Source organism: Thamnophis sirtalis, unplaced genomic scaffold (assembly GCF_051295495.1).
Source record: "Thamnophis sirtalis isolate CommonGarterSnake01/CBP01778 unplaced genomic scaffold, rThaSir2_p1.2 scaffold_3, whole genome shotgun sequence".
NCBI classification, from domain to species: domain Eukaryota; kingdom Metazoa; phylum Chordata; class Lepidosauria; order Squamata; family Natricidae; genus Thamnophis; species Thamnophis sirtalis.
In genome coordinates this window covers 31645200-31668922 of record NW_028261383.1, presented here as the reverse complement: position 1 = coordinate 31668922, position 23723 = coordinate 31645200, and the positions used below count along the sequence as shown (strand labels likewise).

The following is a 23723-nucleotide window of genomic DNA, read 5'->3' as shown; positions in this document are numbered from 1 at the left end:
AAAGCGGTTTCCATAGGTTTAGCACTCTGTGAAACTAGGAAATAGCCATCCTGTTCAAATGATCATCAACACCTTCAAAATAACACTGGATTTGAATACTTCTTTTCTAATCCATTTTGGAAATTGTGAATTTGTACCTATTAAGTAACCTTTTAATCTACATGTTTTACAGCACGGAGCAAGTTCCCTTCAATGCTGAACCAGAGAAATTTTAAATACAAGTTTAAGATCTTTTTAAAAAAAAAAACAATACCAAAAAGGAGATTAGAATTTTGATTTTGGAAAATTACAAACATACCAATGGTTCTGATGGATTTGAAATAAGATTTTGGAATTAATTATAAGAATTCTTGCCATGAGAAGGCCATTGATTGATTGGGTTTGTCTTGAATTCTCTTTTTTAAAAACTTGGTTAGGATGAAACTTTGAAGTTTGAACACTAGAGGAAACCAGAAAGAACAATTTTTAAAAAAAAATTAAATTACAATTAAAAGAGAAACATTTAGAATAGGCTGTGCTTAAAAGAGGCCACAGGTGGATGATGAATGGCCCCTCCCAGAGGAAATAAAAGAGGAACAAAGGGGGAGTGGAGTTTGTAGGAGACAATTAGTTCGTTTAATTGGTTCGTGACTCTCTGAGACTCCTTGCCAAGTTCTGCAGAGATCAGCCTGGCAGCTCTTCAGTTAAGGTCTGTGACTGTAAATCCTCCCTGGAAAGACTTTGCTGGATGTGAATGAGCAGAATTCACAGTAAATTAACAAAAGGGATTTTTGTTGGGACCAGGAGTTTGCTTCATGCTCTTGGGAAGCCTCAGTCAGAACAGGTATTACCTAGTTTGGGTAATGAAATGTCTGCAAGAAAACAAGCAAGCTCAGAGAGCACCAAGGCCCCCTTGTCTCATACTTTTATTTATGAGTACAAGAATAAAAGTCAAATAATTACCATATTGCTTTTTCATAAACATCTCAAAATGGTCAAAGACTATGGCTGCTCTCCTCTTTGAAAGAACGTACCCTAAAATAACATCTATCTAATCTAATGTCCTTCTTCCATAATTCCACCAAACGAAGAATATGAATTGTTGTGAGTTGTGGCTTTCATGAACACACATACTGGCTATTTCTCCCCTATTGCCTGTGGTGGTGGCCCTACTCAAAGCAGTGAATATAGAATTTATTTCAAAAAGCCTTTGAAGGATGAGTGCCATCTTCTATGAAACTGTTGTTGAGCAATCCTACTGCAAGGTCATTTATGGCTCAGGATTATTAATTTAATTTATCATAGGGCCTATTGGACTCCTACGAGTCCCTTGGACTGCAAGGCGAACAAACTGGCCAGTCCTAGAGGAGATCAACCCTGACTGCTCTTTAGAAGGCCAGATCCTGAAGATGAAACTCAAATACTTTGGCCACCTAATGAGAAGGAAGGACTCACTGGAGAAGAGCCTCATGCTGGGAAAGACTGAGGGCAAAAGAAGGAGGGGACGACAGAGAATGAGGTGGCTGGATGGAATCACTGAAGCAGTGGGCATGAGCTTAAATGGATTCCAGGGGATGGTAGAGGACAGGAAGGCCTGTCCATGGGGTCGCGATGGGTTGGACACGATTTCGCAACTAACAATGACAACAAAGGGCCTACTGTGGACATTTTATTTGGTTCATACTGTTTACCATGGACGTTTTATTGTTTTATACTGTTATATTAGGGTAACATTACATTATGTTTTCATTGCTGGCTTCTTTCTCAAAAATCACTGTAGGTCATAAGGGATACAACTAAATTCACACCTCAATAAATAATAAATCATGGCATTCCTAACAAATATTCAAGGGATTTCTCTTCTTCCTCCCTATCACCTTGGCTGCTTCATTCTCTTGCCCCTTTGTTTTCATTCACTTTTCCCAGTAATTTAATAGTTTAAATGTTTTAATAAATAAAATGAAATAGCAATAGCATTTAGGCTTATAAACTCCGCTGCACAGTGTTTTACAGAACTCTCGGGGCAATTTACAATATAGAAGCATTACTTGGATCTTGCCCTCAACAAACTCATATTACCAACTTTGGAAGGATAGAAAACTGAGTCAACCCTGAAGCTCTGTGTCAGGCTGAAAATCCAGGTTGTGGGCAGAATGTGCCTGCAATACTGCACTTTAAACAAAATAATTATAAATAAAACAATTCCACCAACATCCTCTCACCAGAATTCTCGGCGCTGTGAGGAAGATCTGGGAGTTTCATGCGTGCCCTGTTCGGTTCCTGGTATTCTGTTTCCCCCGAAAGGATGCGCTCGTATCGGTTGGAGTGCCTGCTGGAGCTCATTGTGTTGTTGATGACAATCGTGTCGTTCGGTGCAGAGAGGTGGACAGTGAGGTCGTCGTCAGAGATGCGGCGTTGAGCCTACACAGCAAGATTGTTGAGAAACAGTGAAGATTGCTAAGGTAGGGATGGCAGAGTTTTCATTCCCCACCTCTGAAAAACATTTCTTCTTCCAAATACCAAAGGTGCTTTTCCAAAAGGCAAGCAAACTTTCTTGATTTTTTTCCCTTTTTTTAAGTTTTACGTCATCCAATAAGCTTTCTGTGAAGTTTCCAAAGGATGACCTAATTAATTCATGAGCCTCGAGACAAAGTTCAAAAGAAATCCATTCATTTATTAGGATCAACATTTTGGCATGTTCTTCTGTGGAGCCGAACCTGATTCCGCTTAATTGCGTTTGAACTTTACCCCTGTATCCCCTCCCCTCTGTCTATGTCATAAATCACATCCACCAACAAGGTGCCTTCGGCAGGCTATGAACATGCACATTTCACACATCAGCTGTAAGAATATGAGACCTGACTCCAGCCAAAGGTATGCATAGAATTCTCCTCCCTTCCTCCTTTTTACTATGTTGACTTGATATAGTCATGGAAACGCTTTACAAGTTGACACTTTCCAGTTCTGAAGAAGAACTGAAGAAGCTTCTCAGATGAGAAATGAAACATTTTCAAGGCAAAGAAAATGGGAAAGTTCACTTGCTTTTTAGAAAAACATCTTTGGGACAACCATTACCTGGATGAAGGAGAATCTCTTATAGACACTTATTCCACCAAAGTTGTCCTTGGAAAGAAGGGAAGCCCCCATATCTAGCACTTTCTTCATTCTTGTTGCACTGTACATGGTGGCTCTCTGGTGGCTTCCTAGGACACCTCAGAAGCTTCTGCTGACGGCTCTCAAGGTCGAGACCAAGGACACATCACCCTACCAGATGCCATTTTAATTAAATGTTATTTTATCTTGAGTCCAGAATCTAGAAATGTTGCCCAGTAGCATCCAAGATGTTGGGTGGTAGTAGTAGTAAACATGAGCATGGAGTATTATAGCATCACAACACATACTCCATCCCTTTTCTATACTTCACAATATTGAACACACAGGAGTGGAGCTTACAGCGTGATGCTGCGACGTTAATTTCATTATTCCAATGAAAACTGCAAGACCTCAAGCACTGATAGAGCACAGGTGCATTTTCAAGAGGCAACTGGACTTCCTTGTTTTTCTTTGAAGACGTTTCTCTTCTCATCCAAGAAGCTTCTTCAGCTCTGAATGTTTCTTGGATTACTTCTTGGATGAGAAGCGAAATGTCTTCAAAGAAAAACAAGGAGGTCCAGTTGCCACTTGAAAAAGCACCTTTGGGACAACCATGACCTAGATAATTGGGAATCCCCATAGACAGTGATGGAGCAGAAGACAAATTAGAAAGCTACTTTGTCTAATTCAGACTCTTGTAATGTTTCTCTTGACTAACTATGGATGTCTGTTGTTTGTTTCTGTTTGTTTTTTTTTAAGCAGGTGATGCCAGAATCCTTCCCCCGAAAAAATCCTGAGAGAGACTGGAACCTAACCTGATTTCTTTCAAATAAAAAGTTCTACTACAGAGTTACTATCTTTTCTTGATCCTTGTACCGTGCTAGAAGACTGGCTGGATTTCTCTATAAATAAATTTTCTCTCATATTGTCAAGTAACAGATGGGAACTCTGCTTTTTAGCCAGCAGACCTCAGCTGAGGGGAAGGGGGGGGAAGAATTCTTAAGTCCTTTCAAACAGAGGCAAAATTTTCCTTGAGTCCACGTATCTTACCTTTCCTAAAATCTTTTGCCAATATTGACGCCAGAGGATGAGAAATATGACAACAAGGAGGAGGAGGATAATGACCACCAAGCAGCCAATCAAGATGGAGGTGTTGCTGTTGTCATCCTTCGCGATTGGCTGGCCAGATTTCACTTCGCCCTCGAGATCTTACGAGGAAAGAAGCATAGAAAATTAAGTTGAGAGGATACTTAGGTGCATGTGACTTATGTTTTTCTGATACTGTGGTGGTAGTGGAAGAAAATTTAAAGACGTGCTCTCTGGGTCAACTCTGAACCTGGCCTGGCCGTAGCCATCTTGGAGCTTCAGTGCTGCCACACTGGAGCGTGGGATAGGGAGGCGGGATTAGAGATAGCTGGGGTGGTGTAGTCAAAACAAAATGCTTTCTTTTGGGAACCAAGGACGTTCTTACACCTGGCCGGAAGAAGGAGCGATGTCATCAGACCTGCAGACAATGCTATGATTGGGCTATGTGACTGATTGCTTGGGGCTGAGGGAAAAACATTCACTTTTAATTAGGTGAAACCCAAGCGATCCTTCAGAGTCAGTTTTCACCAGATATGTGCCAATATGATATTTCCAATACAGCTATTCTTTGAGGAATCCGTCTGCCTTGGAGTTTTTGCTTGCAATGGATCTATTACTTGGAACCCTGACACTCTGATCTGCAAGCTACTCACCTGCCTGGGTGAGGTTTGAGTTGCCATCGGCTTTGTCATTGAGCGAGGAACCAAGAGCCGGAGAGAGGGGAAGGTTGCGGCCTGAAGGGTGAGGTGGGGCCACCACTGCGGGATACTGACTTGAAACAGCAAGAGAAGGGTCATCCACAACATCTGGATTGGAAGAAAACAGAAAGGGGAATAGGAACAAGGGAAGAGAAAAGAAGGTACCCATCAGCTGAGGTGCAAAATCCAGAAAGAAGACAACGTATACAACAAAAGCAGGAAGGCCTTGGACAAAATGGCTGGATTTTTATCCATTTATGGAACATTATATATCTTGATGCCACAATGGACCTGGGATATTTAGCAGTAGTTTCAGTATGGGGCAGGGTGGATAAAAATCAATATTTTTTTAAAACAAAAAAAAGGATTTTTGTAATTTAAATCAGATTTTTTAAAATATTTTTATCAAATTTATTTTAATAAAATGCTTTTGGAGTAAAAAAAATCTATCTAAAGATAGTTTTCTATTTAAGATACATTAATAATTTAGTTTATTCAGCACGAAACGGAGCTTAGTTATGTAGCGTGAGGCTGTATATTCTGCAATATTGGGACTGTCGGTGAGTCAACAGAGGGTCAGAGGAGGAGCCGCTGCGGGACAGAGATGACAGTTGCTCTTTCAAAAGCCTTTTTACTCGTGATTTAAATCGTGATTTAAATTGTGATTTAAATCAACTTGATTTAGATCAACGTGATTTAAATCAACTTGATTTAAATCAACTTGATTTAAATCACGATTTAAATGGACGATTTAAATGGACTTGATTTAAATCAACGATTAAATCAATTTGATTTAAATCAAATCCACCCTGGTGTGGGGAATTGGTGATAAGCAGATCCAGAGGATATGTAAGGAGATCATTTAACCCTTCCTCTCCTGTTTGTAGTTTTTGCTCCTTCCTTGCTTCTTCCACCCACTGTGAAATTAGTTATGGAATATGAGAGAACAAGAAGGGCATATTTAGAACAGATCAAAGAAAGCAGCTGTTCACACGGCACTTTATCAAAACATGGAATTCCCTGCCGTAACATATAAGTGTGCCCACCAGCTTGGACAACTTTCCAAGGAGGACTGCAGATCTTCACAGAGGAGCATCAATGGCTGTGTAGCCGGTAGATATGGGTCAGGAACAATTTGGCCAGCTTGAGGGTTGAGGGGAAGCCCGGAGACACGATGAAGTGGGCCTGCTTGGAAAAGAGGCCTATCACTGTCCATATCATTGCGTCCCTGTGGCTCTCTGGGCGTTCCACAATGAAATCCATGGCAATCTTTTCCCAGGGCCGAACAGGATGGGCCATGCTGCCACTACGTCAAGCAAGATGGTCGCTTGAAGACGCTCCACTTGGCCAAATAGGCAGTTCTGGTGGCCACAGATGAAGGAGGACATTGAGGCCTACATCAAAAGCTACCCGACCTGTGGCCAGGGAAACCTCCAGATCTGCTGCAGCCGGTTACCAATCACATTCGGCAAGAGGCTGCTATTAATAAAATGTTTTGTACTATATTTTTGGAATTGTAAGTCATCCAGATTCATCAGAGGTGGGCTTCACATACTGTAACAACTGTATGCCCAGCACTGGACATGTGAGCTCATGTGGATATGCACACTCCCTTGGCTGCCGTCCAGCAATTTGCTTGTGTGTGCCATCCGTGCATGTGTGCTTGCAACATCAAACAACATGGCAATTCGCTCTTGCGCACACATGCATGCACCATCACAAAACACAGTGATATAGGAATGGGATTGTGCCTAGGTCACCACTACCGGTTCACCCAAACCGATCCGAACCGGCTAAATCCCATCTCTGAGAGTCATTCATTGTGATGGGCAGCTATAGAAATTGACTGACTGATCTTGAAGAACAAAAGCTCTCCTGGGTTGAGGGAACGAACATCAGAGAAAGAAAGATGTCTCCATTTCTGATCTGCAAGCACCCCAGAGGCATCTGTGGGCCCATCCGTAGGAACAAAGCCCTGCGTTGAACCAGTAGGGCTGGTCTGACATCCTTGATGGAAGAAGGCTGGGTTACTGGGGAAAGTTTGGTGATTAAGCAGCCTCCCTGCAACCTGCCACTCTCCCATCCCAAGGACTGCCCACCCTGCTGTTCTTTGGCCTGGAAACACAGCAGATGGGCTTTCCCAGATCTGTCACAGATGTCCCGAACATACAGAGGAAGAACAGATGGGGAGCGGGGAAGGAAGGACGTTTCTAATAGTATTTCTCAGGAGGTAAATTGGGGGAAAGGCCATGTCATCTCCTAACCGTGTTCCCAGCCCTCCCCTGACACCTGCTGCAAAGTGGAGGCAGTTTGGAATAAACGCCAAAGAGTTTGGCTGCTGGTTACAGCTGCAAGAGGGTTGATTTTGTTCCCTTCCTTCAGGCACGGAAGGAATGCCCTGCTCTCCTGCGTTGTCTTTTCTCCTTTTCTTCCAAGCAGGACAACAGCTGCAAATGGCTGGAACAAATGCAAAACTTTCCACAAAAGCAATGGGGTTGGGAGGGGGTGGGGATTCTCCTCACTTAGAGGTTTATTTCTTCCCCCTCCTATCAGTCTTTGAAAAAGGCAATGCTGATCTAAGTGGACTCATCCAGAGGGATATTGTACTTTGAGTGCAATGACGATCAAACTTCAATTATTATCTACGTTTCTGGGACAGACAGAAACGCAGCCTTGAAGCTAAAAGGCAAAAATGAAGCTCCATTCTTTTGACACAGCCTTGGGTGTCTAAAATTGTACAGGTAGTACAACTGACTCACAACGGTAATTACAACCAGAAGTTCTGTTGTTGAGCAAGGCAATTGTTAAGTGAGCGCACTCAATTTTAAGGCCTTTTTTGCTTTGGTGATTAAGCAAGTCCCTGTGGTCACTGAGTGAATAAAGTGAATTTAAGTTGATAAGCGAGCCTGACTTTTCCCATTTGCTTCTCAAAAGCTGATGGGAAAAGTCTCAAATTGTGATCACATGACCCAGAGACCCCGCAATTGTCATAAATACTGTAGTTGCCGGGCATCCAGATTTTAATAATGTGACACTGCAGTGATTATAAGCCTCAGGTTCTGTGGTAAATCATTATTCCCAGTGCTGTTGTAACTTCAAACAGTCACTAAATGGTCATAACTTGATGGTTACTTGTACATTCTCCAGAAGTTTGCAAAGTTTCAGATGTGGATCTTTCTTTTCCAAAAAGATCTCAAACCTCAAACACTTTCAAGAGGAAATCATGGAGTGTTGAACCTAGAACATTTGCATGTAAACTCTAGTATTTAGAATAACAGAGTTGGAAGGGACCTTGGAGGTCTTCTAGTCCAACCTTCTGCTTAGGCAGGAAACCCTATAACATTTCAGACAAATGGTTGTACAATCTCTTCTTAAAAACTTCCAGTGTTGGAATATTTAGAACTTTACAACTTGTCTCCCCTAGTCCTACTTCTCATTAAAGTAAGGTAAAGGTAAAGGTTCCCCTTGCACAAAGGTGCTAATCATTCTGGACACTAAGGGGCAGTGCTCACCTCCATTTCAAAGCCAAAGAGCCAGCATTGTCTGAAGATGACTCCGTGGTCATGCAGCCGGCATGACTAAACACCGAAGGCATACGGAACGCTATTACCTTCCCACCAAAGGTGGTTCCTACTTTTTCTACTTGCATTTTACATGCTTTCAAACTGCTAGGTTGGCAGAAGCTGGGACAAGTAACGGGGGCTCACTCCGTTACATGGTGCTAGGGATTCGAACTGCCAAACTGCTGACCTTTCTGATCGATAAGCTCAGCGTCTTAGCCACTGAGCTACTGAGCCCCTTCTAATTAAAGTAGACATAACCAATTCTAGCAACCGTTCTTCATATGTTTTAGTCTCCAGTCCCCTAATCATCTTTGTTGCTCTTCTCTGCACTCTTTCTAGAATCTCAGCATCTTTTCTACATCATGGCGACCAAAACTGGATGCAGTATTCCAAGTGTGGCCTTACCAAGGCATTATAAAGTAGTATTAACACTTCAGGTGATCTTGATTGTATCCCTCTGTTTATGCAGCCTAGAACTGTGTTGGCTTTTTTGGCAGCTGCTGCACACTGCTGGCTCATATTTAAATGGTTGTCCACCAGGACAGTATTGTCAGTATGACTGACGCTAATGAGTAACAACAATTATGTGAGATCTTCGAAGGCTTCATTCTACCTTCCACTTTTGGGTCATTGGCCTCAAGCAATCACCCAGGTCACAGCCCAAACTCACTTGATAGAAAGGCAATTTCACTGAAGAGCATCCACTCAGCGGCAAAGTAAAAATGGCACTGGACGAACAAGCCGATTCGTCCCTCCAGGGGTATGGTGACAGAGCGGGCACTGGGGTCCCTGACATCTACCGAAAGCTGTAGGGAGACAGGTTGAGGCTCCCAAGCCGTGGCAAGGCTGTGCTTGAAGAGGCAATCCACCTGTTCGAAGATCCTCACGTCACGCGTGTGCATATTGCTGCAGTGAACCTGGAGATTGAGGTGAAGGAGAAAAAATGGGAATGGGAAGTGGAGGAGATCAGGATAATAAAAAATATAATTCTGAAGCACACTCATTTCCCTTCCCCGTATTAATATTCAAGCATAGGAGTCAGCAACAGTGGTGGGTTGCCAATTTTTTTACTATTGCCTTGGGTGCACGTGCACACACGTGAACTTCTGCGCATGCGCAGAAGCGTCCGGGCAGGTGGGTGGAGCGTCCCGCTGCTGCTACTACCGGTTTGCCTGATCCAGACTGAACCAGGAGCAACCCACCTCTGGTTGGCAACCTTAAACACCTAAAGAGCCGCAAAGGTCCTACCAAAAGCACAATTCTGAAGCCAACCGGTTCCTCCATCATAGGAGGAGTCTCCTCCTAGCGCAGCGTCCTTTTTACTCTACCTGTCCTAACCGAAAGCCCTCTCAATTGGGGAGCCAACTGGAAAACCCGCCCCTTGCCATAGAGTCTCCTCCTGGCATGCCGTGCTTCCCCTCCCCCCCCCAAACCAGAAGCTCCTCTCAAAGTTGTGGTGCCGTCTGGTGACAAGGAGCTGCAGAGGGATGAAAGGGCCACATGCGGCTCCAGAGCCGATGGTTGCCAATCCCTGTTCTAGCAGAATGAGTCCCCACCCAAATGACTGGTAAGAAATCAGCTGTAAACTGCAGACTATCAGTATTAGGAATGTGTCTTTTAATTGGCCATTAATCCTGCCAGGTTCTTCACACCCAATCGGGTCCTCTCCAGGAAAATGCTGTTACCTTCATATATGTGAAGGATCTGAGTCGGTCAAACTCAAACTCCATCTTGATGAAACCCTCAGGAGAAGATCTTTTGCTCCAGCCCACATAGTCGTATCCAGGCCAAACCCGGAACTCTTTGGTTTGGGTGAAGTCATCCAGCCCCACCACTCCATCCGTCAACTGGCCAAGACCCCCAAAGTGTAACCTGCGTTATAAAGGATCCCAAACAGAAAGAGGGAAAACAGAATGAGGAAAAGAAAGTCTAGGATCCCTCAAAACTCTTACATACAGCACTAGTTCCATTAATTTTATGGACCATCTGTAAAGAGTAGATACACAATGAAGTACAGAAGCAGCACTTAAACATATGCCCAAGTACCCCATAGATCAGTGGTCGGCAACCTTAAATACTCAAAGAACCACAAAGGTCCTAACCAGAAGCCCCACCCACCCACCCAATTCTGGAGCTGACCGGAAGTCTGGTTCCCTCACCATAGAGTCTCCTCCCACCATGGCATCCTTTTTAGAGCCAAGGTGGCACAGTGGTTAAATGCAGCACTGCAGGCTACTGCTAGATCAGCAGGTCAGCGGTTCAAATCTCACCGGCTCAGGGTTGACTCAGCCTTCCATCCTTCCGAGGTGGGTAAAATGAGGACCCAGATTGTTGGGGGCAATATGCTGACTCTCTGTAAACCGCTTAGAGAGGCCTGAAAGGCCTATGAAGCGGTATATAAGTCTACTGCTATTGCTATTGCTATTGCTATTGCTATTGCTATTTCCTCTAATTATCCTAACCGAAAGCCCTATCAATTGTGGAGCTGATGGGAAAACCCACCCTAAAGTCTCATCCTTATGCACCATGCTTCCCTCCCCCCCCCCCAACCAGAAGCTCCTCTCAAAATTGTGGCAGTGACTGGCGACAGGGAGCCACAGCAGAGGGATGAAAGAGCCACATGTGGCTTCAGAGCCACAGGTTGCTGACCCCTGCTATAAGGTAACCAAACTAGGAATGTTCACACTCTGCAATGCATAACAAGTGGGATTCAGAAGTGAACATTCTTGGACAGAGCTTTCCTCTTCTGTAATCTACTGCCCCCCTCTCCCCCAAAAAATAAGATCAGTATTAATATTTAGGAACATGGGGTCCTTTGTGCTCTCTAAGCTTGGAGCCGAGGTGGCGCAGTGGTTAAATGCAGCACTGCAGGCTACTTCAGCTGACTGCAGTTCTGCTGTTCGGCTGTTCAAATCTCACCGGCTCAAGGTTGACTCAGCCTTCCATCCTTCCGAGGTGGGTAAAATGAGGACCCGGATTGTTGTTGGGGGCAATATGCTGACTCTGTAAACCACTTAGAGAGGGCTGAAAGCCCTATGAAGCGCTATATAAATCTAACTGCTATTGCTATTGCTATTTTTTTCTTCAGTTCAGTTCAGTTCAGTTTATTAAATTTATATGCCGCCCTTTTCCCCCGAAGGGGACTCAGGGCGGCTCACAACTCGAACCGGGGAGGGGGATACAGACAAGATTTTAAAAAAAACAACATAACAATATATAATTTAAAACTCACAACAGTCATACCATTCGAGACGGGGGCAACAGCTCTTTAGCCCCAGGCCTGTCGGAACAACCAGGTTTTGAGGGCTTTGCGGAAGGCCTGGAGGGTGGTGAGGGTTCGAATCTCCATGGGGAGTTCGTTCCAGAGAGTCGGAGCAGCCACAGAGAAGGCTCTCCTCCGGGTAGTTGCCAGTCGACACTGGCCGGCGGATGGGATTCGGAGGAGGCCTAATCTGTGGGATCTAATCAGTCTAGTGGAGGTAATTGGCAGCAGGCGGTCTCTCTTGCAGACATTTCATTACCCAACTAGATAACACCATCAAGTGCTGGAAGGGACTGAAGAGACTCCCTCCTAGCATTGTTGATGTTACCTAGTTGGATAATGAACTGTCTGCAAGCAAACAATCAAGCTCAGAGTGCACCAAGGACCCCACAGTTCAACTCTTGAGCTACAAATATTCTCTTCTGTTGGTATTAGGAAGATGCTGAAAATTTGGTTGTTTAGATAGGCATTTCAGAAGCTGAAATATTAATGATGTAGGCACATGAGATGTAGGGGATGCCCTTTGGAAGTGCGTAAGTCTACTATGACGGACTTGAACAGTGGATATTTGCACCTATTTTTGGTTTATTTCTAAGTGAGTCCCTTAAATTAACTTTGACCGAAGCAGCATGAAATCACTTACAAATAAAATTTAAAAATATGTCTTTCTTTACACTTTGGGTATGAATGCTAATCCAGATTTTCCCAGCCCAAGATTAGAATAGAATAACAGAGTTGGAAGGAACCTTGGAGGTCTTCTAGTCCAACCCCCTGCCTAGGCAGGAAACCCTACACCACTTCAGACAAATGGTTATCCAACATCTTTAAAACGTCCAGCGTTGGAGCATTCACAACTTCTAGAGGCAAGTTGTTCCATTGATTAATTATTCTATCAAATTTCTGCTCAGAAATTTCTGCTCAGTTCTAAGTTGCTTCTCTCCTTGATTAGATTCCACCCATTGCTTCTTATTCTACCCTCAGTTGCTCTGGAGAATAGCTTGACTCCCTCTTCTTGTGGCAACCCCTGAAACATTGGAAGACTGCTATCATGTCTCCCCTACTCCTTCTTTTCATTAAACTAGACATACCCAGTTCCTGCAACCATTTCTCATGTGCTTTAGCCTCCAGTCCCCTAATCATCTTGGTTGCTCTTCTCTGCAGTCTTTCCAGAGTCTCCACATCTTTTGTAAAACTCTCTGAACTCTTAGCTGCCTGAAGGTCCAAAACTCTAAAAGACTATAGTTACATATGACTGGAGAACACTAGAAGGATAGACCCGACATGATCTTACAAGCCAACAGAGAATGAACATGTTGAATAACAAACATCCAGTTCAACCCCTGTTGCTATGCTTGAAAGCCCCTTCGGAGCCTCTTACTCACTCACTTGCTGACACTGGACCCGTCATAAGTGGAGTCATTCAGGTAGACCGGTTCTGGGACCAAAGGCATCACCTGGCCTAAAGGGGCTGTATAGGATTGAAGGCCATCTGTGGAAGGACACAAGGCATTCAGAAGTAAGTTTCCATCTTGTCATACCAATAGATGCAAATCTCAGGTGGGTTCTGTGGAGATATATTTTTCCAAAGACTGGAGGGTGTATGGTTTTGTGTGCTGCCTATATCCTGCAAATGGGGCTTCGCTTGTTTGTACGGATTGTTTTCTGGCATGCCATAGTTCAGTGTTGGTCTACGGACTGAGGGTTGGGGACCCCTGATATAATGTGTTTCAGTTGAATATTTGGAAAGACTGGCTAGCGTGGTACGTGATGTGAACGCAGAAAAGTATATTTAAAAAGTCATGACCAGCAGTGCCTCAGATAGAAAGTCCATACAGAGAGTGGTAAGGACACCCGAGAAGATCATAGGAAGCTCACTTCCTGTTATTCATGATACTGCTTATAAGCTCTATGTGATTAGAGCTCAAAGCGTTGTTAGAGACACACACTTTATAGTCTGTTTCTGTTGCTCCCCTCTGGGAGGAGGTTTCAAAGTATTTCTAGAAGGACTACCAGTTTCAGTAACCATCCGTCTGGTAAACTCGCAAGATACGCTTTTCTCACCATGGACATGAATATATCTGAGCAAGACTGTGTTGTTTCTCTGTGTCATATATGTGGGTATATGCATAATTTTTGTATGTATTTATTTTGTCATGTTTAGATAGCGTATATTGGAGGTGGAGAACCTTTGAGAGTTGTATGCAACAAAATTTCATTTTAATGTATGGCGATTAGTGTACATTCAAAGTGACAATAAAGTTGTTATTCTGTTCCTATCTCCATTCCCATTCCCACTCACCCATCCTGAAAAAAAAAACCCTGCTAAAACACACTGTACCCTCAAACAATGCAAACACCGCTTTACTCACCTTGCCAGACACAGCCGTAGAGTTCCACCCGCAAGCAGACACTCATGACACGATCTGAACGGGGGTAGAAGCGGACATACCGCGCAATGATAGGTGGGCCCAGATCCTTCAACACCACATCATCAGTGTTTTCATTGCCTGAAATCACCTAGGAGAAAAGGAGAGCGAAATGAAAGAGGGGTTCAGTAGGGTCTAACAAGTCAACTTTGCCCGCTCTGATGATTAGAGCAGTGGTTACGGGCAGTCCTCGATATACAAGCACAACTGAGCCCAAAACGTCCGTTGCTAAGCAAGACATGTGTTAAATGAGTTTTGCTCCAGTTTATAACCTTTTCTTGCCACAGTTATTAAATGAATCGTTGCAGTTGTTAAAATTAGTAACGCGGTGGTTAACTAAAGAAGGGAAAGGAGAGAAGGAAGGAAGGAGAGAAGAAAGAGAAGAAAGGGGGGTAGGAAGGAGGGAAGGAGGGAGGGAAGCAAGGAGGGGTGGAAGGAGGGAAGGAAGGAGAGAAGGAGAGAAGAAAGGAGGGAAGGAAGGAGGGAAGGAAGAAGAGAAGGAGAGAAGGAAGGAGGGAAGGAAGGAGGGAATGTAGAAGAGAAGGAAGGGGGGAAGGAAGGGGGAAAGGAAGGAGAGAAGGAGAAAAGAAAGGAGGGAAGGAAGGAAGGAGGGAAGGAAGGAGGGAAGGAGAGAAGGAGGGAAGGGGAAGGAGGGAGGGAAGGAAGGGGAGTAGGAGAGAAGAAACGAGGGAAGGAAAGAGGGAGGGAGGGAAGAAGAAGTAGGACCGTTGTAAGATAAGATGGATCTATGGGATGTTAAAAAAGCAATCTTCAAGTATATTGTTAACAGTAGGGAAAAATTGTTATAAATACATATTATTAATAACAGTTATGAGATCATATAATTGTGAATGTATATATGAAATTGATAAAATAAAATTTTAAAAAAAGTAAAAAAAAAATCTAGGCTTCCCCATTGACTTCGCCTTGTCAGGAGCTTGCAAAAGGCGATCACATAACTCCGGGACATTGCAACTGTCATACATATGAGCCAGTTGCCCAGTGTCTGAATTTTGATCATGTGAACATGGACGGTCATAAATATGAAAAGCAGTCATAAGTCACTTTTCCAAGTGCCATTATAACATCACTAAAGAAATGTCAAAGACTATCTCCACTCAACCGTGGCAACATTAAGATGTGTGGACTCCAACTCCCAGAATTCCCCAGCCAGCCATACTACTTGGGGAATTCTGGGAGTTGAAGTCCATGCATTTTAAAGGTGCCAAGGTTGAGAAACAATGGATTAGACACAGTTGCATTCTCCACAAAATGATCTGTTTTCCCACAGCTAGAGAAGGAGTTACAAAGGTCCCCATTTACTGTACCTCATTGTTCCACCGGTCACGCCAAGGCATCCAGTGATGCCCATCCCGCTTGTAATGGAGCCGATAAGAGCGAGCAAATTCCTTGCCATGGCCACCGGCATGGCGTCCCTGCGTCCCCACCAAGGTTAGGAAATGCAGCCGGCGCAGGTCTATTTCCAGATACTCTGCATCATTGGGATAGACAGGTCCTGCAGGGCACCAAGCTCCATCGCCCTCACTCAGGCCCAGCCTGTACAACAAGAAGATGTTGTTGTGAGGTGAAGTTGTTGAGATGTGAGATAAGCCTTTTGGACTGCCTATATCACAGAGCTCATTTTATTTATGTGTTTATTTTTATCCTACCTTTATTGTTTTTGTAAATACCTCAAAATAGCAAAGATACAAACTACTTATTCCTCCTCCACTTTAAGCCCCACAACCTCTTGTGAGGTGAATTGGGCTGAGAGAGAATGACTGGCCCAAAATCACCCAGCCGGCGGGACTAGAACTCACGTCTCCTGGTTTCTATTACTATTTATCCTGCATTACTATAACTATTAGTCTTCTCGTCATCCCTATCACCTATCTCCTCTCACGTATGACTGCAGGGCTGTAAGTTTGTTGCTCTTATCCTTACAATTTATATTGATATTGATTGTTTCCTGATTACTTATTTGTACCCTATGACTATCATTGTTATACCTTATGATTCTTGATGAATGTATCTTGTCTTTTTTTGTGCACTGAGAGCTTATGCACCAAAGACAAATTCCTTGTGTGTCCAATCACACTTGGCCAATAAAGAATTCTGTTCTGTTCTATTCTATTCTGTTCTATTCTATCTTATTCTATTCTATTGCTTTATTTTAGTTTGATCCCAGTTTGAGATCAAGTACAATTCCAATATATTTTCACATTTCTCATCCCAGGCCAGATAGCCCACCTATTATCCTACTATCCATCCATCCTATCATCTCTGCATTTGGGTTAATTTTCCAAAAACCTTTATTTTGTTTTCAACCTGATTGTTTCTCCAACATCCATGGCTTCCCAATGAAATGCACACATATACACGAGTTACCCTATCTCCTATTTAAAGGAGGGATACAATTACTGTATTCATTAACTCGTGTTTTCTCAACCGTGACAACTTTAAGATGTGTCAACTTCAGCTCCCAGAATTATGTAGCATTGGAAGTGGGGGGGGGGGTGATTCTGAGAGTTGAAGTCCACATGTCTTAAAAGTTGCCAAGGATGAGAAACACTGCACTAACCTAAGGAGTGGGGAAATATTTTTAAAGTGTGTAGGGCAGACTTCTTCTTTAACACATCCAGGTTTTTTTGAATTTTGTTTTGGGTTTTTTTAGAGTTGTTTGCCATGAGCCTCTGAAGAATAGGGGGAATATTGGCTTACAAATCACGGCATTATTGCACAAATGATATGACCTTACCTGGCTTGGATATCTTAACAGAATCTGAACTGCTTGAAGGACTGTCTTTTCCCTGTTGCATCTATCTGACCCACCAGAGTGGGAAGGCAGCAGGATTGGGATTCAGCCGGTTCGGGTGAACCAGATGTTAATTTTAATCTGATTCGTCGAACCGGTAGTTGCAAGGACTGGCTGGCTAGCCCCGCCCACCCCTCCCAGGAGTCTCCACACAGCCCATTTTGGATGCCAGGTAAATGCAGGGCCAGTGTGGAGGCTCTGAGAGGGCGAAAAATGGACCTACCAGAAGTATCGGAAGTCCAGAAATGATACCGGAAGTACCGGAGGTCCAGAGCCAGGGAGAGGCCGTTTTTGCACTCCCGGAGGCTAGAGGAAAACCTCCGGGGCCTGAGGAGGGTGAAAACATGCCCCCCTCATGGTGCAGGAAGCAGACTAGGCAATGCCCCCATGGCCACACCCACCCAGCAACCGGGCAAAGAACTGGTTACTAAAAAATTTCAATCACACCCCTGGGAGGCAGACCTGTCTTAAAGAGGTCCATCTAGTGAGACCAAAAATAAAAAGGCCTTCTTTGTGATGGCTCCCTCTCTGTGGAATATCATCCCTGTAGAAATAAGACTGGCCTCCATCTTGATACAGTATTTTTTTTTTTTTTGACATGGTTTGGCCAGCATACCTGGAGATCTCAGGGTGATACGGAGCCTATCAATAAGGTTTATTTCACTGTTGTTGGGGCGGGGGGCGGGGGGAGGGTCAATGTGTTATTGGATTTTGTGTTTGGGGTGTTGAGCCTGACTCAGTGGCTAAGACACTGAGCTTGTCGATCAGAAAAGTCGGCAGTTTGGCAGTTCGAATTCCTAGTACAGGTCTTCTGTGTGAGCAGGGGGTTGGACTAGATTACCTCCAAGGTCCCTTCCGACTCTGTTACTGTGTTTCTTCTGTAAGCCACCAGGGTTACTGTGAGTTGGGCAGCCATATATACATTTTAAATAAATAAATAAAAGTTATGTAAATTTATATCGAGTCTTTTGCCCAATGGCATCCTGATGTACAAATAGACGTGTTAACATTCCTGTGGATTGATATGGATACTGTTGATATTAGCTACTTCTCCCCCATCTGCAAATCTGATAGGTCACTGATTTAAAAAAAAGAAAGAAAGCTTTGTTGATTCCTTGTCATGTCAAGGAACACTGGGGTTTTCCTTTATAAATTGATTCATACAACAGATACTTTAAAACACTTTTAAGTTTCCTAAGTGGAAACTAATCTGGACTAGAAACTATATATTCACAGAAATCACAGACTTCTCTCCAGTTGCTAATATCTACCAATGCAAGTAAACAGATTACAACAGTAGGTGAGTACTTAGAGTCATTATGCAAATCATTCAAACTATAGATGTTTGTACTGGGCACCAATCCAACTTAATGTTTTAAATGTAAATAAGGGCCCAGTTCCTAATCCCTAAAATACAATGTATTTGAATATGTGTACATACCGAACGGGAATTTCCAGAACTGTCATCTTAACGGACAGAGCTCTAAGTATGCATCGATAAACAAATGTGTGAATCGATTACGTCATGCAAATTAAGCACCTTCCTCACCTGCTGTGTTTTGCGGCTGTTGAATCATGCCACGAACTCGAGGCTGAGAGAGCTTCATCAGGAATGGTGCGATCCTGCATGCCAAGCGCATATCGACACTTAGCTGTTAAAGAGAAAACGTGAAAGGCTGAAAAATACTCTCTGTTAGTGAATGCAGTCACCAGATCACACCTACAGATAATCCTTGATTGTTGGAACAGGATCCGGAACCCACCACTGATATGACCCCCTGCACACTGCAACGTCATAAATATGAATAAGTTTACCAAATGTCTGAATTTAGATCACATTCAAAGAGAAGCTGGGCGAGACATCTGTCTGGCATTGTATTTTTTTAAAGTATATTTATTTTGCTTTATATGTCTGGCATTGTATTAACCCACCTTCATGTACCAAGCAGAGAGTCAAATGGAGTCACCTAACTAACTGGTTCCTTTCAAAGGTTCTGATGTTTCTGTATTTTCCACTAGGAGGTGCTCTAATTTCACATACAAGAAGAGGGAGGCCACCAATTGGGTGAGTTTCAACAGAAATTTGAATCGAAACATAACAAATCCAAAAGATAATTTTATTGATTCAATAAACAACAACATGACTCAGCAGTTAAATTGGATTCTTTCAAGATTCCCCTCCCTTATCAAATGCTGGAAGCTTTTTGGAATTCAGCTCAAAAAGTAAATGAAAAGAAACTGAGGGTGGGGGGAACACAGGGTGACTCTAAAATGAAATTGAAATTGTTTGGTGGTAGCATTCAGTACGGAAGGAAAAACAAGGTTATGTTGTCAAATACATTATTCACTGATGGATTTTTCTCTCTTCCTCAACAGAGACAGAATACAGAATAATAGAGTTGGAAGGGACCTTGGAGGTCTTCTAGTCCAACCCCTGTCAAAGCAGGAGACCCTACACCAGTGAGGGCTAACCTTTTGCCAAAAGCATGCGCATGTGTGACTATGCACCCACACCCCTAATGCAATGAGTGCACGACCCGCCCCCTGCGCATGTATGTGCGACCCACACACACACTCCCTCCACCTCCCCGCGCATGTGTCTGTGACCCGCCTGCGCCCCATTTTGAGCCTAGTGGGCCTCCCTGCAGCCTCCTGGAAGCAAAAACAGGCTGCGGGGGGGGGGGTGCCCTAGTAGGCCTCCCCTCCGCACTCCTTCCGTGCATGTGTCCACCCCCCGCCCCCTGAGCATGTGTACACGAACCCCCTGCCACCACCCCATGCATGCATGTGCATCTCCCACATGCGTCCCTCCCCCTGCGCATACGTGAGAGACCCAAAAATCAGCTGGCTGACAGGAGGCGCACATGCACGACGGAACTGAGCTGGGGCAATAGTTCGCGTGCCCACAGAAAGGGCTCTGAATGCCACCTGTGCCATCCCTGCCCTACACCATTTCAGACAAGTGACTGTCCAGTTTCAAAAGCCTCCAGTGATGAAGCACCCACAACTTCTGAAGACAAACTAATTCCACTGGTTAATTGTCCTCATTGTTAGAAAGTTCTAGGTTGCTTGGTTACTTGGCCTAAGGAGGGTTCTCCTCTAAGACTGGAAACAGGATTCTCAGTTCTCTTCTTCTGTAGTGGTGCACATGTGATGCTCTGCCACTATGTGTCAGCCTGAGAAAATTACCGCCAAAAGAAAGGAAGTATCTTGGAGGAATGTGAAATATTCCAGGCAGGAGGAGCTCTGGATCGAGATCAACTGACCACTTTGTTTCCACTTGACACATCAGGCCACAACATCACTCAATGTGTCCCATGAAATGTTTATGGGAAAGCAAACACCCCAATTGGCACCTCGTTTCCTTTCCCTTTCATGACACTTTAACGGGCTGCAAAACGTTCCCTCACGGAATACTCCAAGCCGGGAACAGGCCATTCCAAGGCTTCTGGAACACTCAGAAGGGCAACCTGTTCCAAGGTCAGAATGTTCCATGACGGAATGTTTTGAACATTCCTAGGGTCTCTTCTCCGGGCATTGGTCCTATCAGTCCATCTTAGCTCCAGCAAGGACGTTGCTTCAGTTGTCTCCAGGCACAGCATTTGTGCTACTACACGCCCTCTTCACAACCTGTTTCCCTTCTTAACCTTCTGGGAGGAGGAGGAGGCTTTGTGGCATCCAAAGCAGAATATCCAGATTCAATCACTGTTTTGTTCCCCTACAGCATCAACTTCGTGAACTCTCAAGTTTCCTCTTTCTGCTACATTTTCAAAATAGACACTAATTAATCTATATATGTATGACTGTGTGTATATGTATATGTGAGTGTGTGTGTGTGTGTATGTTTTCATAGATTTTCACGGGTGTAGGTATGCTGATCTTGTTATATTTGGGTCTTTTCCCGTGTAATCTTACACGAGAAAAGAACCAAATACAACAAGACTCTGTGTGTGGTGTGTTTGTGTGTGTGGGTGTGTGGGTGTGGGTGTGGGTGTGTGTGTGTGTGTGTGTGTGTGTGTACACATACACAAACACATACTTAAATACATACATTCTTTATAAATACCATGTTTCCCCAAAAATAAGACAGGGTCTTATTGTCTTTGACCCCTGAAATAAGCACTTGACCTTATTTCATGGAGGTCTTATTATTTTTGAGGTGCAGGAGGCGGCGAGCATAGTCACCTCATGGCTACTGCTTGTTGCAATATTTTTGGGGAGGGCTTATTTTCAGGGGAGGGCTTATTTTAGCACATGCGCTCAAAAACCTGATTGGGCTATTGTCCGGGGAGGTCTTATTTTTGGGAAAACGGGATATATATATATATATATATATATATATATATATATATATATATATATATATATATATATATATATATATATATATATATATATATATATATATATATATATATATATATATATATATATATATATATATATATATATAATTTCAGCTGCAAACAAAAACTCAGAAGATGGTCTCCTCTGGATAAATACAATAAGATATCCTTTATGGTAATTTTTTTTTACTGTGAGCACACCGGCCCACATTAAAATGAAATTCGCATACTCATACAAAACACACACATACACATGCGATGCGTACTTTTCAGAGCAGACAACAGAATTTCATTTTTAATGTGGACCAGTGTGCTGACAGTGAAAAAAAAATGACAGGGTCTCAAAGCAGCACACAGGGCTCTCTTTCCTCCTATTTCCCCCTCACCTAGGAGGGAAGCTGGGCTGAAGTTCCTCCTCCTAACTTCCCAGATTTGACAAGTTCATCCTTTCACCCAAATTGTGCAGTGTTAGTGTGCACAAAGGGCTCTTCTGGTTAATCCAGGATATGTGGGTTTGAGGGACTTCATTCACCTGCTTCTCCTACAACTGAGAACAGAGTTGAATCCTGATGCCAGCCAGCTGTTTTGAATCTTTGTCTTTTTCTCTCTCGGCTACTGCTTCTTACCTGGATCAAAGTGCTCTTCCAACTCTGATGTTCCCAAGGAGGCCAGCAGCAAAAACCAAAGCATCCTAGGTCCCATCCTGCCTCCGACCAGTGGTCTGGTTACATCGATAACTGAACTTTCATGCCTGTTGAAAAAGTTAAAGAAAGGAGGAGTTAACGAAGCAGATAACTGCAGTTAACAAAGAAGCAGTTAACAATTTTATTAGCACTATCTAATAAAATGAAAGACAATGGGGAAAAGAGTAAGGTTCTACATTTAAGCAAGAAAAACGAAATGCACAGGTACAGTATAGTGGTACCTTGCTCGACAGTAGTAACTGTGAGAGGGATCTTGGAGTCCTAGTGGACAACCATTTAAATATGAGCCAGCAGTGTGCAGCAGCTGCCAAAAAAGCCAACACAGTTCTAGGCTGCATAAATAGAGGGATAGAATCAAGATCACGTGAAGTGTTAATATCACTTTATAATGCCTTGGTAAGGCCACACTTGGAATACTGCATTCAGTTTTGGTCGCCACGATGTAGAAAAGATGCGGAGACTCTAGAAAGAGTGCAGAGAAGAGCAACAAAGAGGATTAGGGGACTGGAGACTAAAACATATGAAGAACGGTTGCAGGAACTGGGTATGTCTAGTTTAATGAAAAGAAGGACTAGGGGAGACATGATAGCAGTGTTCCAATATCTTAGGGGTTGCCACAAAGAAGAGGGAGTCAAGCTATTCTCCAAAGCACCTGAGGGCAAGATAAGAAGCAATGGGTGGAAACTAATCAAGGAGAGAAGCAACTTAGAAGTGAGAAGAAATTTCCTGACAGTTAGAACAATTAATCAGTGGAACAGCTTGCCTCCAGAAGTTGTGAATGCCCCAACACTGGAAGTCTTTAAGAAGATGTTGGATAGCCATTTGTCTGAAACGGTATAGGGTTTCCTGCCTAGGCAGGGGGTTGGACTAGAAGACCTCCAAGGTCCCTTCCAACTCTGCTATTGTATTGTATTATAAGAACGGTTACAGAAAATGGGTAGGTCTAGTCCCAGGGTGACAGAAGTGGCACACAGAGCCATCTCTCCGGGCACGCCAGCTGTTGCCTGTTGCTCTTCCAGGTTCTGGTGCACCAGCTGTTCTTCGCATGTGCTGGAGCGCTGGAAACCAGAAGACCAAGTGACCGGCACGCATGCGCACGCCGGAAACCGGAAGCACGCAGAGGAACTGCTCTTCCAGTTTCCAGCGCTCACTTGGTGCCGAAAAGTTTCGCCAACACTGGTCTAGTCTAATGAAAAGGACCATAGGAGACATGACAGCAGTGTTCCAATATTTGAGGGGCTCCTACAAAGACAAGGGGGATCAAACTATTTTTCAAAGCACCAGAAGGCAAGATGAGAAACAATGGATGGAAACTAACCAAGGAGAGAAGCAACCTAGAACTAAGGAGAAATTTCCTGACAGTTAGAACAATAAACCAACAACTTGCCTTTAAAAGTTGTGGTGTCATAGAAGGAAATGAGATGTAAATTGTAAACAATGATTGGGAAAGAAGGATAGAAAACTTTGTTATTAAATATTATGGATGTTTAGCTAGAATAGGATATAGGGATTGGTTCCACCACAAAACTGCGTTCGACTAAAGCGCGCTCGACGAAACCGCGTAGCTGACGTCATCACAGGGCGACAACAGCGCGGAGACAGAAGCACGCTGTAAACGCTGAACCTAAAATTAACCCCTAAACCTAAACCTAACCCCCCTAAACCTAATCCTAAAACTAACCCTAAACCTAACGCTTAACCTAACTCTAAACCTAACCCTAACCCTTAACCTAACCCTAAATCTAACCCTA

The 23723-nt window shown here is 43.6% G+C and overlaps 1 protein-coding gene across 2 annotated transcripts in view; it reads right to left on the bottom strand.

Moving 5' to 3' along the window:
* Nucleotides 1–23723, bottom strand: part of DDR1 (discoidin domain receptor tyrosine kinase 1) — a 79896-nt gene that overhangs the window by 21007 nt on the left and 35166 nt on the right. For both annotated transcript variants that reach the window (XM_087708529.1, XM_087708530.1), the window contains exons 2-11: nt 21895–22019; nt 18472–18574; nt 15436–15664; nt 14051–14198; nt 13068–13170; nt 10105–10291; nt 9090–9336; nt 4812–4964; nt 4123–4280; nt 2202–2400 (exon numbers count right to left, since the gene is read on the bottom strand). In XM_087708529.1, coding sequence (XP_087564655.1) covers nt 2202–2400; nt 4123–4280; nt 4812–4964; nt 9090–9336; nt 10105–10291; nt 13068–13170; nt 14051–14198; nt 15436–15664; nt 18472–18574; nt 21895–21970 — 1603 coding nt within the window. In that variant the 5' untranslated portion in view covers nt 21971–22019. The remainder of the gene's footprint in view (nt 1–2201; nt 2401–4122; nt 4281–4811; nt 4965–9089; nt 9337–10104; nt 10292–13067; nt 13171–14050; nt 14199–15435; nt 15665–18471; nt 18575–21894; nt 22020–23723) is intronic.